General features: G+C 39.2%; 2 protein-coding genes across 2 annotated transcripts in view; one reads left to right on the top strand and one right to left on the bottom strand.

The window, feature by feature from the left end:
- Window positions 1-536: 536 nt before the first annotated feature.
- Window positions 537-13,231, bottom strand: rab15 (RAB15, member RAS oncogene family). The gene is made up of 7 exons (XM_035678969.1): window positions 12,949-13,231; window positions 5,270-5,330; window positions 4,265-4,325; window positions 3,168-3,245; window positions 2,551-2,640; window positions 1,066-1,131; window positions 537-885 (listed from the first exon to the last, which is right to left on the bottom strand). Exons 1-7 carry the CDS (start codon window positions 13,070-13,072, stop codon window positions 724-726), a joined length of 642 nt encoding a protein of 213 aa, XP_035534862.1. The 5' UTR covers window positions 13,073-13,231; the 3' UTR covers window positions 537-723.
- Window positions 13,232-14,352: 1,121 nt separating this feature from the next.
- fntb (farnesyltransferase, CAAX box, beta) overlaps window positions 14,353-18,322 on the top strand; it is a 20,577-nt gene continuing 16,607 nt past the window's right edge. The window contains 2 exon segments of the mRNA XM_035678290.1: window positions 14,353-14,578; window positions 15,722-15,786. Of these exon segments, the coding sequence (XP_035534183.1) occupies window positions 14,480-14,578; window positions 15,722-15,786 (164 nt within the window). The 5' untranslated portion in view covers window positions 14,353-14,479.

Below are 18,322 nucleotides of genomic sequence, written 5' to 3'. Positions count from 1 at the left end.
TGTTTTTGCAATGCATGTAGCACCCTCTTGTGGTAGAGTTCTTACACTACATCTAATGCATTCAATGGTAGAAAGGCTGTAGGTGCTGGAGGGCCAATACCCACATGAAGGAAAACACTAAAGAGGTGAATGAAGGCCAAACGTAAGCAATCACATTGTTGAATTGCAAGGCACCCAGCCCTATGATCAATATCAGAGACAATGCTTGGAAAATACAACATTGTGAAAGGTTTCAAGTCAGTGGCGAACAATTCCAAGTCATTCCCTATCCTCTAGATCAGGACACTGTACAAAGTCTGTAAGAAAAGATGATAAAATCTTAATTTCCAGCTCTCCTGGAAGCCATTTTAACTGTATGCCAATTGTTGAATTTGTAGTGGATAGGGATTGCATTTGGTTACATCAAAGACACACTGAACTGAGCAGGAATTAGTGCTTGAGACAATGAACATTCTGTCCCCTGACATTTGGACCTTCAGTTGGTTAATTCACCACACACTTGGCACTTTGTGGCAAAATGTATTCTACCTTTGTCATTGAAACCGCTCTCAAATGCCTCATTAGCATTGTTGGCATTGCTCCATTAAACAGAGGAACATAGCTAGTTTCGAAATTACAGCTTGATGTTCTTTTATATTTCAACGACAAAAGGACACACATTTTGCCCAGTGTGTGCAAAATGTCTGGTGATAACATATATTTAACTTTTTTTTTTTGTTTTCCTTAACACCAGCAGCCTTTGCCTTGGTCCCCCGCCGCACTGTCACACAGTCCTTCCTCTTCCTCCAGAGCAGCAAGATTAATCTCGTCATTAATGGACATCCGGAGAAGATCCAGGTCCTTTTTATTGGCTGCCAGCACCTGTTCAGCCAGTCGTGTGAAAGTCTTGGAGGGAAACACAGCCGCAGGATAAGAACAAGACATGACAGATAAGATGCATTGTCAGTTAACAAGTAATTTCCTCCCATTATGTAATCATGACTGCATGCATTACTTTAATTGTGTTCTGTACATGGTCATGAAATGTCAGGTCCTTTTGAGCAGTGGCAATCCAGATCACCTCACCTCTGTAATATTATGGTTGGTGAAGGCACTTGTCTCAAAGAAGTCCATCCCATAAGCCTTGGCCAGCTGCAAGACGGAGAATAGTGAGACATTTTATTAAAAGAAAAAAAATCTGTTTTTGTCTTTTTGAGTTGGGAGAAAAGACAACTGACAACTAGTTATTTCCTTTCACACAGGTGCAGTTTGTTCTGCCGGCTGTCGAATGTAGTTGTGTGTTCAAGTGCAGCTTTTTAATGGAAGGTATGAGGCAATGCGAGGCAACAGGAGGTGAAGCATAGTCTGAAGGCAGTCATAATGCATCATGGCCTTTAGAATAAAAATGCCTGACTATACCAGTACCCACACCAAGTCCAAAGGGTCCCACTTTTTTGAGCCAAGGTTTGTACCAGAACCCAAACACAGAAGGCATACAAAGTTTTGCTGAACCCTGCGCTTGATTTTTTTCTTACAGAACTGAAAATGAATTCAATGATAACATGATAACAAGCTTTTGGAAGTAAAGGAATAGTTCAGCACTTTGGGAAATAAGTTTATTTGCTTTGTTGCTAAGATCAATACCACTCTCATGTGATATAATTGTGGAGTTAGAGCCAGGAGACAATTAGCCTAGCTTAGCGTAAAGACTTAAAGGTCCAGTGTGTATCATTTAGGAGGATCTATTGGCAGAAATGGAGTATAATATATTCATAGGTGTGTTTTCATTAGTGTATGATCACCTGAATATAGGAATCATTGTTTTTACAGCCTGTTCTCAATCCCCGGTCATCAAATATTTCAAAAAAATAAAAAAAATCCTACCAATACCTCTACAGCTTAATAATTAAACAACCAGGTGCAGTGACTTGCCAGAGTGTTGCAGTAACAGGTTGCAAGGCAATGATTTGAGGCGCTGCTCAGAAGTGCTAGGTGGATGGATAAACAGCACGTAACTCAATCTAAAACTACAAATGATAATTTTTACATTTGCAGATTAAACACACAAGATCTAACATGTTATTTAATGAGCTTTTAGAAGTGATGGAAGGCATGATGTTTCCTCCTGTTTCCAGTCTTTACTTAGCTCAGCCAAGCTAACTGCCTTCAAGCTCCAGCTCCGTAATCAAGGCAACATGAAAGTGATATTGATCTTCTCATTTAGCAAGTAAGGAAGAAAGAGAATAAGAGTATTTTTCAAAAATGTCAAAGTATTCCTTCAATATCACCTAAACAACCAAACTGTGATTGAAACTGGCTGTAAGGCAAGTAAGGTTTTTGTTGAACTCTGAGCTGAATTTCTCTCAGAACCCAAACTGCTTTTGGTGAACTAATATTAAAAAAAAAACAGAAATGTCAAAAGTTTTGAGGACCTGAAGCCAAGTATCACAAACGTCAGCATCATAATAATGTATTTGAAAGCATTATTTCTTTACCCAAAGGCAAAAATGTCCTTCAGTTCTAATAATCCATTGTGAAAGCGTCACTGCACAGGGCCAGTGATAGACCCACCTTGATACCTTGCTCTGTAGCTACCTGCCTCTTGTCCACCTCATCTGACTTGTTCCCTACGAGGATCTTCTGGACCTTTTCGGGAGCGTACTGCAGGGAAACGAGGGATATGTACAGATAAGACAGAAGAGTAAAAAAACCAAATTAAAAAGATAGGGGGAGAGAGAGAGATAGAGAGATATATATTTCAAATGTCAAGAGAATGCAGGGGGAGAAAACACAGAGACAGTGCTCAGGAAATGAGACCTACATTAAAAGAAAGTGGGAAGCGTGCCAAGATCAATAGAGTATATATTCAGACAGACCCATAGAGGAAATTAGGTCCATAATGGCTAAATTAATAGAATAAAATCATCTGGGAAATGACAGGGGGAAGCAGGGCAGACGAGATGGCTTAAGGAAGACTCAAAGCCAATAGAAAAATGTGATTGCAAGAGGAAAAATGTTCTCCTTCCAATATTTATGACTACACATTTAAATGACGGAGAGCAGTGCGCGTTAGGCTAAAGCATTTGTTTTTATTGGTTCTTTGTCAACGTGGGCCCTATGCACCGTTTTTCTCTTTAATACAGAAAATAATGCATGTTGATCCTAAATCCCCAACCCCTGTGACTCACCTCATCCACATCACTGGCCCACTTCATGATGTGCTGGAAGGATCGCTCACTCGTGATATCGTACACAAGGAAGATTCCCTGAAGAGAGATGTTCAAAGATTTTAAAACAGATGAGAAACAGTACATTTTAAAGCACTTCAGGGTCATGTTTGAAAGATGTTCTCAATTTCTTGATCCTTAAAAGCAGCATTTTCAAATCAATAAATTTGGGAACCTTAATGTGATTCCTGTAAACAAACCAGACTACCACTTAAAAAGTTGGCAGCCTATACCAACAGTTAATTTTAGATTGTAAGCCCCTGGCTAGATGACATATTTACTGAATTGTTGTATAGCACAAACCAGGAGCAGGTCACTTTCTTCCAATTTCATTGCCAGTTTCTGGTAAATGGACAATTCAATTTCAGCCAGTTTAACCTATTTAGCTGCCCAAAGCAAAGGCAAAATCCATACAGAACAATATCAGCGTGGTGGTAGCGTGGAGAGCTATTCACATCCTCCTGGGAGGGAAGGGGACATGTGGTCTTTTTAATATGAGAAGTACACTTACAATAGTCCTTTTTCACAGCAGCCATTTTGAAATAAAGGGTAAACACAGGTGTTACCGATGTTACTAATTAAGGTTCCACTTCAATTCAGGTCAAACTGAGTCTGAGTGCTGCTATTGTGCATGTTGGCTCACTGGAAAGGCTCTGCTACACTAAATGAAACATAACCTTAATCAGTATCATTGGTTAACACCTGTCTTCACTCTACTATTTCATGTCAAAAAGGTTGCTGTGTAAAAGGTCAGTGCCACTGGTGTGAGATCAAATCCTTTTTAGAATATTAAATCGATGTTTTAAAGCTAGTAGATGTAGCATCTTTGATCCATGAGATATCCTTTTAAAAGCACCCAAATGGTTCCTCAAGTACCTGATGTGGTGTCAAGTATGAGTCATGAATTATTCTTGTAGCTGTGACAAATTTAATTTCAGAAATAAATTTGATTTGAATTTGTTATTCTAATTTGTAATAATAATATTAGATTATTAATGTGTGGAAAATCACTTGCAGCAGCAGAGTCAATGAAGGAGGCTTTTCTCGGGGTCAACTACCTGTGCTCGTCTGTAGTACTGCTTAGTGATGGTCTGGTATCTTTCTTGGCCTGCAGTGTCCCTGGAAAAGCAACAAGCATATATGAACATGAACATACACAAATATATTTGTGGGATTATAAAAAAGACACCTAAAATATAAATAATAATATTAATATTTTGTATGTCTTTGTTACTGTCCAGTGTAAATAATGTATCTCTAAGATATAAACTTCTCATTGAATAATAAAATTAGCTTTGTTTTAAGCAGAAGTTGGTTGTTTAGCCACACTAGTGGCAGGGCTTCAGGGATGGCTTTATCAGCTAATTAGCAAGTGTTAGCATGCTAACAGGCTAAACTAAGATGGTGAACCTGGTACAGTTTACTTCTTAAACATAAATAAGTTTGCATTGTCAGTGTCAGCATGTTATCATTTAGCTTAAATCACCTAGGCACTAGACCAAAACTATTGGCATAAAATAAGTTGATACTGGACGACGCTGAGGATGTGATTGGACGTTTTTATGAATGGGATTTTAAAAATTCCCATTTTTAAATTATTTGATTCTGCATTATCAGTTCATCGCATGGCAACTATGTTAGTTGTTAGTAAGTTCAGGAAAAGATTGTGGCTCCAGTTTATAGAAGCCAGCTTTAATTGCAGGTCTGTTATGGGACCAAATCTCTCTCCAGTGTCCTGCATGAGAGTTCTCTTATGTAATTGGCCTAAAAGACAGCAAACACAACATATGCAAAACATATGCAAACATATTGAAATACATACATGAAATGCAACACATTGTTTTCCATAAACGACAGGAATCCGTATAAAAAATATTATCAACATGGCCTCAGTGTTGCTCTGAACATGATCAGTTATACAACCATAAGCCATAATAGTTGTAGCGTGTGTGCAAATGACTAATATACCCTCTATCAGAACTACTGTTGTGTAATTTCTAATAACATTTTGTTAATCTCGTGCACATGGCCTTCCAGCATGGTGCCCCATACCACTATCTTACCATATCTGTATCCGTACTTTGATACCATCTATTACTAGTGTCTTCATTTTGAAGTCGACTCCTGGAAGAGAGAAAAGATATGGTTAGGAAATACAATATCACATTCAGAGAGGAGCTCTAAATGTATTTGATATTCCTCTAAACCTGTGAGTGCAGCGTTTTCTGAACAGCGTCTGCACTTTCCACCCAAAGAGTGACTGAAATCAATTAACCCGGCATGTCTTTAACAGACAGAGGTTCTGCAGTATCTGATGCTGCTTTGTAACATCATAGAGGGCATTAATGCAACGAGAGCCACACCATCCCTGTATAATCAGCCTGTTTGTTTGAGGATTGGGCTAATGATCCGGCAAGCTCAGTCCTCGTTTAGTTCAGGTCTCTGCATTGATCACATGGGAGGTAAAAGAAGTGATGAGGGCAAAGAACGATAGCTGAGCGCTGCCACGGAGGAACAGACGAGAGAAAAGAAGCAGAGCTGAGATGTTGAGGGGAGAGGAGGGGTCACTCACTCACGCTTCAGTGATCTCTGATCTGTTTCAGACGACTGTGATATTCGTCATAGAGAGAAAATCGCAGACAGGGCCAATTTTTCATTTCTATAAAAACTCACTGTGTGTTCATTTTGTGAAGGACAGATGCTGACATACCTGAAGAGAAGATGCTGATAGTAAATGTTTTATGCTGATGTTAAGTTTTTTTTAAATATTTCTACAATAACTAAATCATGTATTGATTTCTTTCACAGAAATGTATTTTGTCAGTGAATAAAAAGACCAACATACATTGTAAGTCTCTGTCCACTATAAGTACTGTTCAGGATTTTAGAGACAATCCCACCTCATTAAGAAATCACAAGACTCGAACCAAACTATGCATAATTTTCTCAGTATTTAATAAAATAATTAAAATCTTTAATCATATGTTTATGTGTAAACCTCATTGCCCTACATCAGATTCAGATAGTCTAAAAAACATTAGAATCAGCCTTAGAAACCCCAACATGTGTAAAGCACGCAATAGTCAAATGTAAACTCGTACATCCAAATTAGGAAACCTTTATCGCAGGGTTACTGAGATAATTTCCTTTAATACTGTTTATCCCATCGTTTGGGTTTAATATGCGGATCTGATGTGTGAGAAAGCTTTGGGAAGGGTTTATACAGTTTATCAGTTTAGTTCTACAGGATGACTAAAATACTGAAGTTAAGTTGTGGTTTTCAACCAGCAGCAGCACTCGCAACAATTATGGTTAACCTGCAAAGTGCCGCTAAAAAGGAAGGAATATGATTGCAAGTAACACTGTCTGTGGCATGGATGTGCTTTTACTACTCTACAACTAACACTGCTAACAATAATAATAAATCATATTCATATTCATGTACATGTTGACGAGGTACATTTAAAATGCCAACATAGTAGAATTACTTTTTAACATTCAAATCAGTTTAACCATTCTTTTTTTTTCTCCAGTGCCTTTACTATCTCCTCAGACTAATGCATTCCAGTCGATAGAAAGAAAACCCACAGGCGTCTATAGGCCACACTAATCCCAGAGAAATCAATTAACAGTTCATCCCAATTAACCTGACACTCAACACCCATGTGTCACAGCCGGCATCACATTCAGAGAAAGAGCTATTGAGTCCAATCAATTCACATAAAGGGAAGAACTGCTGTGTGTGGATTTATAGCTGAATTTCTGCAAAGTTTGTATTCCAAGAGATTGACATCAGGAAACAGCTGACAGATGTACTACAGCTGGACTGCCCGATTTTGGACTGTGTGTTTGCTGAGAACAAGCTGGAGTCAAGTGAAGACTCCGCGGAGGCTGGAGCTCACTGACAGTGTGTGGCCTCATTTAAATCGTGAGGCGGCCTTTGCCTTTGACTAGAGAGCATTCAGACCAAGACTAAGTGAAAGGTCAGCATAACAATCAGTGGCTTGCCTTGCCTGAGGCTTGAGGGGAGATAACAAAAAAGAGGCCGTCTTCTTGTATCACTGTCCAGCTATATTAGCACTGCATTAAGCTCCAGACAGACATGCAAACAGAAATTAAATATTCAAATAAAATGTAGACATGAATTAAGGGATTCTCCTAAATAACTATACAAGCAAGTCAGGTAAGGAGGTAGTAGCAGCATTAAGTCTCTCAAACATTAATAAATTTGGTCTTATATGTAAAAGATGTTTCAACCCACATTGTCTGCATCCTGCTGTCTGATTGCTCTGCATTGTTTTATTACAGCCGGGGAAAATTAGGTTGTTTTATAGAACCAGGTGCACTCTTGCGGTGCAGCTGAGGCTGTTGTGAAGTTATAAAAATGTCTGTCTGTATCATAGGTTTGATATTAAAAATGTTCTTGGCGTTTCCATCACTACAGCAAAGGTCCCACTTGCGTAAAAAGTCCTGAATGTTACTATCGAAGGACAGATTGGAGGTGCAGGTATGTGCTCTGCAGTCTAAAATGTTGTATTCAAGATGAGCTCTCATTATTATGTGTATTATTACTACTGTTTGATATGTTTAAATTGAGTTATTGTTTTGATTTGGTGGTTTGTGTACCCACAACTCCTCATACTGAGTGGATTATCCTGGGGAAATAATTGAATTAAACTGAACTGTGGCTTCTACACATTCGACTTATCTGTACTTTCACTGCAAACCAAATCTTATACCTTACACATTGCATGAAGGAACTAGAACTCTTTGAAGAATAATTCAGCTGTTACAGCTTAAAAAAAAAAGTCCTAAATCATTAAGAACAGCTTGGAGAAAAAAAAGCCATTTTACAGATTTCCCTCTTCTCTTCTGAGGCAACTGTGACAATGGATATGAGCACAATGTGCGAGGAGAGACAGCAGTTAATTTAACATGGCAGCATTTCACAATCAGCAGGGTGAAAGCCATGTAAAAACGAATGGGTACACACCCAAAATTGACTTGACTAATTACCAGGATGGCTGTGTTTAACTATGCAAGACGCATTAGGCGATGACACATGTCAGTGTGTGCTGTAGGTAATGGTGACAGACTCACTAATGGATGGACGGATGGATGCTCTGGCACTGACACAAATTCACTAGGGAATGGATCTGTCATCCATGGTTATCATTACTAGCAGAAGACAGCCAACAATTGTCAGCAGCTGTTGTCTTGAGGGCGCAGCAGGACAAGAGACAAACTATTTTTTTCCTAATTATGAACTTGCCATCAATCTGTACTGAACAGTTAGGTTTTCTATTGACCTACTGTAAATGAAACATGTACAGTGACTCATAGTGATTTATATTTAGATCAGGATTTAGTCAAACCCATGACTGAATCCAAATCTGTGTGAAAACTAAGTTGTATAATGACCATATGGTAGCGCTACTGCTCCAGATCCGCACTAAAAACAAACATGTTCCTTGGTTCATGGCCTGAATTTTCCTCCATATTGTTTTTGAAACTGCAAAGCAGTCTTTTAGAGACAGTAGAGAGATGACAGGAAATGAGGGAAAATAGACAAATCCCCAGCCAGATGGAAACAAACAGACAAACAGGACCACAACTACAACCTCTTCAGTAGATATATAAGCTCACATTCCTAAAAAAGCCAGGAAGAAGTCAAGCCTTCGCAACACCACTGATTTCAGTGATAACCTCTCTATGAGATGACGTGGCCCACGTACGGCCTTTGGACTAATGAGCTCGTCAAGCAGCAGCGGGCAGAGTGTATGACCAGGCCTGTGACCATAACACCACTGGGATCGCCACCATGAGGACAGCTGCTTATTGAGCTATGAGATAGGGCAGGGCCGGGCTCGTACTTTATAGGCGCTGTGACAGCCAGGAGCTCCAAGGGGTCCTGTGAAGAGACCGATCAAGATAGCAGTGAGGAAGATTAAACTCAGCAGTGTGACTGAATACCATTACTAAATCATCTCTACAGCTGCTATGTGCCAGAGAAATGTGCACTCTCGGGCCCAGATGAAAGTCTTATGAGGAACGGAGTGACCTGTTAAAATAAAATGAGATACCTGGATGAGTGAGGGCGTATTAGTCCGTCAGGTAAGATCAGAATCCATGCTGCTCCAATGAGTTTGGACAAGTTTGTTTTCATTTTTGTTGCAGCTTTTGTTTTAGCTGTAACCAGGGAGTAAAGGCATATCTTTTGTAGATCCTATAGTCAGTTGAGCTATTTATTATTATTTATATTTCTGAGTATACTGCAACATTTATTGTCAACCAGCCTTGGGTGGATCAAATCAAAGACAAAAATGTTGGCTCGAATTTGAATGCAGGTCTTGCTCTGTGGTTTCAGCTTCTTTTGTGTGGGAAATTATTTGATGGCGTGAATACAAACCCCCGACTGTCCTTCAGTATTGAAAAAATAATGTACAAAACCACAAGGCTAAAATATATATCTGCTGTATTTCATGCAACCTGTCAAGACTATGGAAAAGTTTCCCATTGACGTGTCGTAAAACGTCAAAAAAAGCATTAAATGGCCAGGAGAAAGCCACGTTAAACATGAACCCACTGAGCATGAAATTCTATAGCACAGGAAACAAACAACTCTAGAAACATTGAACGCTCCTGTCCAAGTGCTTCTGTGTAATTTTATTCTGGTGCTGTGTCATGGTTTGAACAAAGCCCTTTAGTTCCAATTAAGCATAACCTTGATGTTACAGTGTACAAATTATATTCCTAACAATAATGTGCTTACAACTTTGCTGGCAGCGGGTTGAGAAAGGCGCTTTCTTTTTTCAAGCACATCACAATGTCTATAAAGAAAAGATTTTCTGTGAGTTTTGGCGTGGAAGAACTGCCCAGAGCTCTGACCTCAACATGATTCAACACCTTTGGGATGAACTGAAATGATGTTCTTGTCGCTAAAAGGGAACAAATCCCTGCAGCCAGTGTCCAAAGCAGTTATAACCAGTGTTGGGCAGTAACTCATTACTAGTTAAATTATTATATTACAGTAATCATATTGCTTTTCCCCAGTAACTAGTAGTATAACTAATACATTTTACTAATAATATTCGAGTTACCTCCCAAAAAAAGAATTAGTTACTACTTTACTTTTGTACTGATTTAAAATCCAACCATCCAATCACATCGTTGGAGTCATTTTTGTAATTAAGGAATCGAGGAAATGTATTTATCGTTATACAACACTAGGTTTGGAGGAAACAAGCTTGGAAGATGGAAACAATTATGACAAACAAAACTGGATTTTAATCGCTGAAGTCTGAATAGAAAGGACACAATAACCAATTTTTGTGGAGTAGCAGAAAAGTAATATGACTAGTAGTGTAACTAATTACTGTTGGCAGGGAGAAATAAGTAAAAAAATAACATTACTTTTGAAAAAAATAATGAGCTATGAGTATAACTGGCCCAACATTGGTTATAACAGCATGTCCATGTGGGAGTAATGTTTGGGTGTCCACATACCGTATTTGCATCTATTCGTCCTCATAAGTCACACATTTGCTGGGAAGCCCTCAGTGTGTGAATGTTTTGGGTTTTATTCTCATTCACGACGGCAGGAGATGCTGAATAAGATGCTCCTTATCCTCTAATGTTTATGTAAAAATGTAAAAAGCTTTGTTGAATACGACCCCCGTATGGGTGAGAGGTCCCAGCAGGTTTTGAGATAATTAAGAGCAAAAACTGAGCGAGTGGACTGTAACGGAGAGCTGATGAATTATGGAGCTACCCATGAGGGGGACATGAGGGAGAGAATTTATATCCCTCTGTCACCATGAAGGTTGGGAAATTATTTATTGATCCTCCTCAGGAGGGCCCTGATGGTGGTCACTCTTGATCTCTCTCTCTCTCTTTAGACTTTGTTGGGCTTGTTTTGTCTGAGAAGAGGAGTTTGAATTATTGCAGACCCATGAAAGACCTCCCAGTGTGGCTTATAGACATAGTCTGCTGCCAACAACTATTCAGTCTAATATAAATATCTGTACTCTACCGCCTTTACCAACACAAGAGCCTGATTTCTAAGCATCTAGCTGTGGTTGTAAACACTTACACTGCAACAAAAGCAACAAAGAGATCCCTACATGCAGACAGGCTGAACCTTTCTTGTAAAGCCTTGGACACACCAAGAGACATCAGAAAGGATTGCAATGTGCTGTATAAACACGACTCTACAGGGAGGACATTTCCTGTAGAGTGCTATAGGTGCACAACTTAAAATAGCACACTGCAGTCTTTGTAAGTGTGTGAGCAGATATCATTACTGGTTGCAGCAGGTGAAACAACAAAAGCTTTTTAAGTTCAATGTGATGAGTATATAACTTTGAGTTTGAGCCTCATGCTGCGGCTGTGGACTGTTTTCAGGAGTTCCCTGAGGGCTCAAACATCAGAAAGGCTTTGAATTTACCCGAAAAGCTTTCAATGCAAACACACAAGTGGTCCAAAAAAAATGTTAATAGATTATGTTGAAAGGAATAGGAGCAAACCAGGAGGAAAATATCTCTATTCATTGAACACACACAAGCACAGAAACGACAGCTGGTTGCCACCAAATAGGTGACAAGAGACGCCACCGCAGCATGTGAAAAAAGAACACTGGTTACTGTACATCCTTATTGCACTCGCCTCAAAGGGAGGCACCATGGGCCTGTCATGCTCTGCACTCTTAACTATGGAGATAGATACATTGCCATATGGCCATATGAACTGTAAGAAGAGGGATGGTTAAGCTTTGCTGAGTCAATATGTCATCTTCAGGGACGTGGCAAACCAATGAGCAAAGGCAGGAAGAGATACTGTTAGTTTGCTCTATATTCTCTGAATTAAAAGAAGAAACTGGATTTTTGTCCTTGTTAACTGGTTATTTATTTGGTCTAAACAACATCAAAAACTGGTCAAACATGCCCAATAATTCAGAACCAAAGCTGATGCCTTTTTTTTTGGTTCAACTGTCCAAAACCCAAAGATATCCAGTTTGCTGCGATTGAAGGAGGAAGCTGAAACCATCAAATGTTTGGTAGTTTTGCTTGAAAAACCAACTAGCTATGGTTAATTTTCTGTCAATCAACTCATATTTGGGTTATCATATCTGGGTTAGACTGTGTTTTTGTTTTTACAATAAGCACAGTAAAACCTCTGACAACCATCCTTGTACTAAGTCTGCGAACTTATACTGAAATAAAATCATACTTCATCAGGAACCTGGAACCACCTAACAGACCCTGGGAGTCCCAGGTTTGGTGGGTAACATTGGGTGCCTGATGCAAAACACAACCTACTCCCACACATACAAGTATGCCTTTCCTATTATTTAGTATGACACTTGGTTGCACTGTCAGTACCTAGTGCTGATAGTTGGTAAACTCATCTGCATGGCTGCCAAGTGTTGGATCTTCCCCCTCAGGGCTTCCCCAACCAATGCAATCACGCTGATGTTACAGTCTCTCTATTCCACGTGATCACACCTCTCTTAATTAAATCAAAGCGTAGCCCCTTTTTAAAATTCCTGATCAAATCTAATTTGTGGGATGTAATTGGAAATCCAGCGAGGAGAGGAGAGCTAGAGAGGAGAGAGGGTGATGCGCAAATGACATCAAGAGCAAACGCTGAAAGACCATGCAAACGAATGGGAAATTCTAATTAAAGCAAGTGATAAAATATGGGAAAAAAAGAAACAACTCTTGTTAGCAGTGCAGAGTCTTACCGATGGTGGAGATGTGAGATGGGTGAAATTCGTTGTCCGTGAATCTGCATAGCAAACATGTTTTCCCAACCCCAGAATCTCCGAGAAGCAGGAGTCGGAAGAGCACATCATACTGTTTAGCCATAGTGTTGGATATAGTGTTGAATTAAAAAAAGCCCCAGTCAGCTAACTAAGCGATGGATGAGCAATCCCTCCCCGCCTGCATCCCATGTCTGCTCAAATGGGCAACATGAGGCTTTTGGCTATGCTTCTTTTTGTTCACTGATGCTGGGTCGGTGGTTAACAAAACAGGGATGCTCCAGCTTCCCAGGCAGCCTCCAGCTTCCAGTGGGTGCGGTGGACCATTGTCAAGTAAGAGTCGATAAGAAAATGGCACTTCCGGTGGTGCTTACCAACATAAAAGCTTGAGAGCGTCTTGCTCTTAAGCTACAAAGAAGATTAGTTTTGGTAGCAAATCCAAGAGTATATCTTTATAACACCATGATTGTCACGATAGTATTAACTTGTAAACCTTTTACAGCATTTGGAGTGGTAGGAAGTCATGCACGTATCCACATATCCTCTGTTATTTGCATATGTGAAATAAATGTAGGCCTATTTGGCAATTAGCACGTCTATACAGCCTGCTGGTACTTTATTATAATATTTTAACTATTCATCATTTCTCATATTAATTTATAAAGCTTGCATATTCTTGTTTCATCTGCTTATTGTACTCCTTTTTTTTGTTTTTACATATCCAAATCAAATTATAGTAGCATATAGTGTAATATAGTAGCATAATAAAGGCCCAAGAGTTTGACTCAGGGCCCCTTATACATGATGGGGCCTCAAAATTAGGTAGGCTAAGGAGGAAGATGTTGCGTTAAGACCCTCATAGTACAAGGTGCATCAGTGATTGTTAAAAAGTCCATCACGTTAACCGTTTCCCTTTTCTGTTCAGTCCACGCTATCTCCAATGTCCGATGGTAATACTTAGCTCTCAGCTGGAAAGCTGACTAACTTTGTGTCATAAGTGTCCATACAGGCTACATACGAATAAATGTATGTGAAAGGTTTTTATTTCGGACTTTATTTTGAAGGCTAAGCCGCACAACTTCCGGCAGTGTTTGGTTGTGTTGTGGCTGACTTTACGCAGATCAAAGGTGGAAATAACGCGCGCGGTGGCATTTCTTTCCTTCGACGTCAGTCACATAACACCAATGAGAGAGTAGGAATGACATAAAACCGGGACACAGACAGTCACACACACACACTCACTCCTTATGTTATAGTAAAAGTAACGTCAAACACTTTTATTTTCCACAAGAGGTTGTGTATGTATGTATGTGTGTGTGTGTGTCTTTGTTTCGCACTCCAGTGAATGAAAAGAGATTTTGTTCCCTAGGAGACGCCGTAGCGGGTGTGCGCGCAGTTTCCGCCCACTCCAACCTCGGCAGGAAGTGAAAACTATCAAAACAAACCAAACAAGCACCTTACAGCGTCTCCTCGTTCACAGCCTCACCGCAGCTCACGGTTCCTATCACCCACCATGGACGGTGTACCGACGCCTCTGCGGTGCTTCGGCGAGCGGCACCCCGCGGAAATGTTGGTGGATGACGGGGTGGAGTCGGTGACTTCGGTGGAGCAGGTGAGTGGAGGTACACGTTAGCTCCGTTAGGTAATGTGGCTAATGCTAACGCCGCGTTTGAGTGGCAGCTCTGCAGGAGTGTGACGGAGAGATTCAGCTGTCGGACACCAGCTTTTATTTTATTTTATTTTATTTATTTCAACCCCCATGGATCGGGACATACATTAGGTTCAGTGAAGGAAAACTACTTCGCGTTCATTAGCTCGCCGAGCTTCAGCTAACCCCAAGTTAGCATTGTACCCTTAAAGAGATTAAGTGTGAATTCACTTAGCTGTCGGATAAGTACGTTAATTTAAATAGTTAAGCCAGGTTACGACGCATTTAGCGTTTAATTTTAGTGTAAAACCATTAAACAATCTAACAAAAAAAAGGTCTATGTCCATTTGATTTGCTAGTTAATGTGTGGTTAAATGCATTCAGGGCTAATATAGCTCATTACAGATAATCTATATCGGAATCGATATTATATGATTGCATTGTTTCCTTTTTTTTCAAATTAAAGCGATCAGCGCTTGTTCTTTAACATTGGCGTTTTTAAAACACCAATGCAAATGTGCAGGGGTTGGCGCAAAGGCTCATTTGCAAACATGAGCTGATAAAGTAACGAAGATAAGTAATAAAATAAGTCTGAGGTCGTTTAGGAACAGTGTCGGCTTTGTGTAGTCCAACAGACAACACTCACTTATCTTTCATGTGTAAACTGTCGTGCTCACTACAACATTATATATGTAACTGTAAACCATTGCAACTTTCATCCTTATAAGAAGAAGTATTTATGAGTTTCTTCCATTAAAAATTGACTAATTTCCACCAAATAACATTACACTGTGATTTCTTTTATAATTGTGTGTTTATTTTTTTATGGGAAATGATTACTGTAGGTGTGCTGTCACAGAAATTCAATGATCTGGCAGTTTTGTATATATCTTTTTAAAATAATAATAAGCACAAAAGCATAAAAAGCACAACCCACACAGGGGTTATTGATGGAAATGACCGCAAACTAGTTGCTCCTTAAACTGCTCTGTATCTGGCTAATGATAATAACCAGCTGACGAAAGGCTTGTTCTTGTCCTTGGTTAGTCTTTAGCTCATTATGACTGTTCACACTCTCCTCTTCCCTGCCCTTTTGTTTTTGACTAGAAAAAGGTGGAAAGCAGCATTGAAGAAGTCATCTCTGTTTACAAGCAAATGCACAGCTTACCACAGTAAGTATCCAGTAGGTCATTCATTGACATGGCTTTTCACCCTGCTCTTCCTCTTGACCTTTTACATGGTTTCAAGCTTGAAGAGTAACCAAGCTGCAGACATTTTTTAACCAGAAGTTCTGTTGTACAGTTGCTCCATTCGGTCTAAGTAGTTATGATGATGTTATATACTACTACAGTGCTTACTGCCACACACCCAACGTCTGATAAGAAAATCTCCTCTAGAAAATAATGTGAAACTTCAACATTAATAGCCCGGGTTTCTGTTTGCTTCAGTCACTGAACTCAACCTGCCTATACTTTGGAAGAGGTGTTTAATTTTTTTTCGTCAGCAAAGATGGGAAATACTATAAAATCTTTTATTTTAGTTTGAATATTGCTTTTACAAACATTTTTATTCATTAACACCAATTAGAAATCATTAATTTGATGCTTTGGTGCTCATGGTTTCTATAAAATGAACTGAATGATTGAATCGTAGAGAATCTAACAATGTATAGGATATTGACAAACGTTTAAACATTTATATTTCTGTAGGTGATTTAAGCAGCTAGATACTCACATCAGCGGGTGACCCACTGGGCTTTAAGAAGTTTTATACATCCAGAGAGCTGCTATAAAATCCAGACCAGGCGTCTAATTGAGACCTGCATTTATTTATCAAACTGTGTCGCTACACCAGGCCCTGCATTTAATTTAAAGTTTTGCAGTACTCTCTACCCTACAGACATTATTGTTACTTTCCTATTATTTGTTTTACCTTTCAAAAGACAACAAAATGTAAAACAAAAAAGTCTGATTAGATATATGCATTATACATTATTTGGGGGGAATATTAATATTAAGCATATTCAGTAATAATGATCAAATATTGCATTCCATTAATCAAACATTTAATGTTTTCGGAGAAGAGGAACTGTCTTGTCTGCGTGTAGACGGCAGAAAATGAGCTTTGCTTTAGTTTCAGACACGTGATGATTTTGTTAGGTCATATTAGATATTAGTACAATAATAATGTGTAATCAGGACACTAAATTGGCCTTGCTATAACTCGGTATATCGTTAAAAAAAAAGCCTTTATGCAGCATCTAAAAAATCATTATCTGACCAAAAAATTGTAGCCATAGTAATGATAATCATCTATTCATAGGACTCATAATACATTGAATACATTTACTCATTATGAGACATTTCCAAGACCACAGCTCATTGGCTGTGGCTGCTTTTGATCACAAACACCTGCTGTTTGCCAATAGAGATGGCTGCACGGTGATGTGTGATGGCTGTTATCTAAGTGGTGTGTTGATCAGCCCACATACTTTGCTCCTGCTATCAGCTGTCATCAGTCCTCTGTTAATGGGGTGACTCATTTCATTTCTATGACAACTGCACGGATCTGAATGTCACCGGCATTGCAGCCGATAGGGGAAAATGTATTTGATTCTGTAGGAACTAATGGTGTTCATCAGTAGAGGTCATGCTTTAGTAGTGATCATCAGTTTTCAGTTTGGCCTGGACTCAACACATAGGAGGTAAGGTTAGTTCTTAACTTCTGGATAAAAGTTAAAACGAGAGGGGTTGTGATTTATCTCACATGAAAGGAAGTCGTCCAGGAAGGTTGGTTAGTTTGGTTATATCGTTATTTTTTATCAGAAATGTACTGATGTGTTATTTTAAGTTATCTGAATTCAAGTGGTTTTAAAACAAACCATCTAATAAATATGTCTTGTGTTGGTAAGTTGACAGTGGTATTAAGTATACAAAGCTAGTAGGTGAAGAAACAAAGAGGCTCTTTTTGTGGCCTTTAGGGTGGTATCAGGCCGGGAACAAAGATTCATTCAAGCACTTTTCTTTTTTCTCACATTTAAATTCTACTAAAACACATGGACATTTCAGGCTCTGCTTTCCCACAGAGGGCAAAATACATTTAAGTTTACAGTCGCTCTTAATAAAAGAATAATGCAAGGAGACATTTTCTACTTATTTGCAAGTTTTCTATTAGTGTGTAGCCAGGAATTTAGAAAGATCCAGGAATCAGGAATCCAGCTTCCCACCAAAACAGCTTTTTTTCTTTTTTTTATAGTGATTCAAATTCTACTAAAACGAACGTGAGACAAAAAAAAAACAGATGAATTTTAAAGCTGATATCTCTGCCAAAACAAAACTTACAAATGTAATAGAAGTTGATGCAGTAAGATGTGTTTATTATTCAGCCATAAACATCAGAGTATTTGCTCTGTCTTTTCTTTTTCGGATCTTTGCTCGGCTTGAGACTCAGATTATAGGTTTAAGTTCCTTGCACACTCGTCTGCGGACAGCCTCAACATTTAAACAGCCGAGCTGAATCCCCGTCTGATGATGGTGGGCGGACTGGCTTTTAGCTGTTTAGCGTTGGTCCTGCTCTCCCTTCTGATTGTTGTTGTGTTGCAGAATTGCTGGTATGAAAACCTTGGGCAGCGATCTGTGACTAACCCCGTGTAGGTAGAGAGTAATTACAATCGTCATAGCGAACACTGCCATGCAAAGGGCAGGCGGT

The sequence above is a fragment of the Morone saxatilis genome, unplaced genomic scaffold, assembly GCF_004916995.1.
Source record: "Morone saxatilis isolate NCDOM2014 unplaced genomic scaffold, NCSU_SB_2.0 Contig7, whole genome shotgun sequence".
Lineage (NCBI taxonomy): Eukaryota > Metazoa > Chordata > Actinopteri > Moronidae > Morone > Morone saxatilis.
The sequence above is the reverse complement of the archived record's forward strand: the minus strand, read 5'-3'. Positions and strand labels throughout refer to the sequence as shown.

Bases quoted from the DNA above. Each gene is read 5' to 3' on its own strand.
- rab15 (XM_035678969.1), bottom strand. From the start codon at position 13,072: ATGGCTAAACAGTATGATGTGCTCTTCCGACTCCTGCTTCTCGGAGAT. The intron at 5,331-12,948 runs GTAAGACTCTGC...TCTCTCTTCCAG, and splicing joins ATCTCACATCTCCACCATCG to GAGTCGACTTCAAAATGAAG. The intron at 1,132-2,550 runs GTGGGTCTATCA...TCCGTCTTGCAG, and splicing joins CTACAGAGCAAGGTATCAAG to CTGGCCAAGGCTTATGGGAT.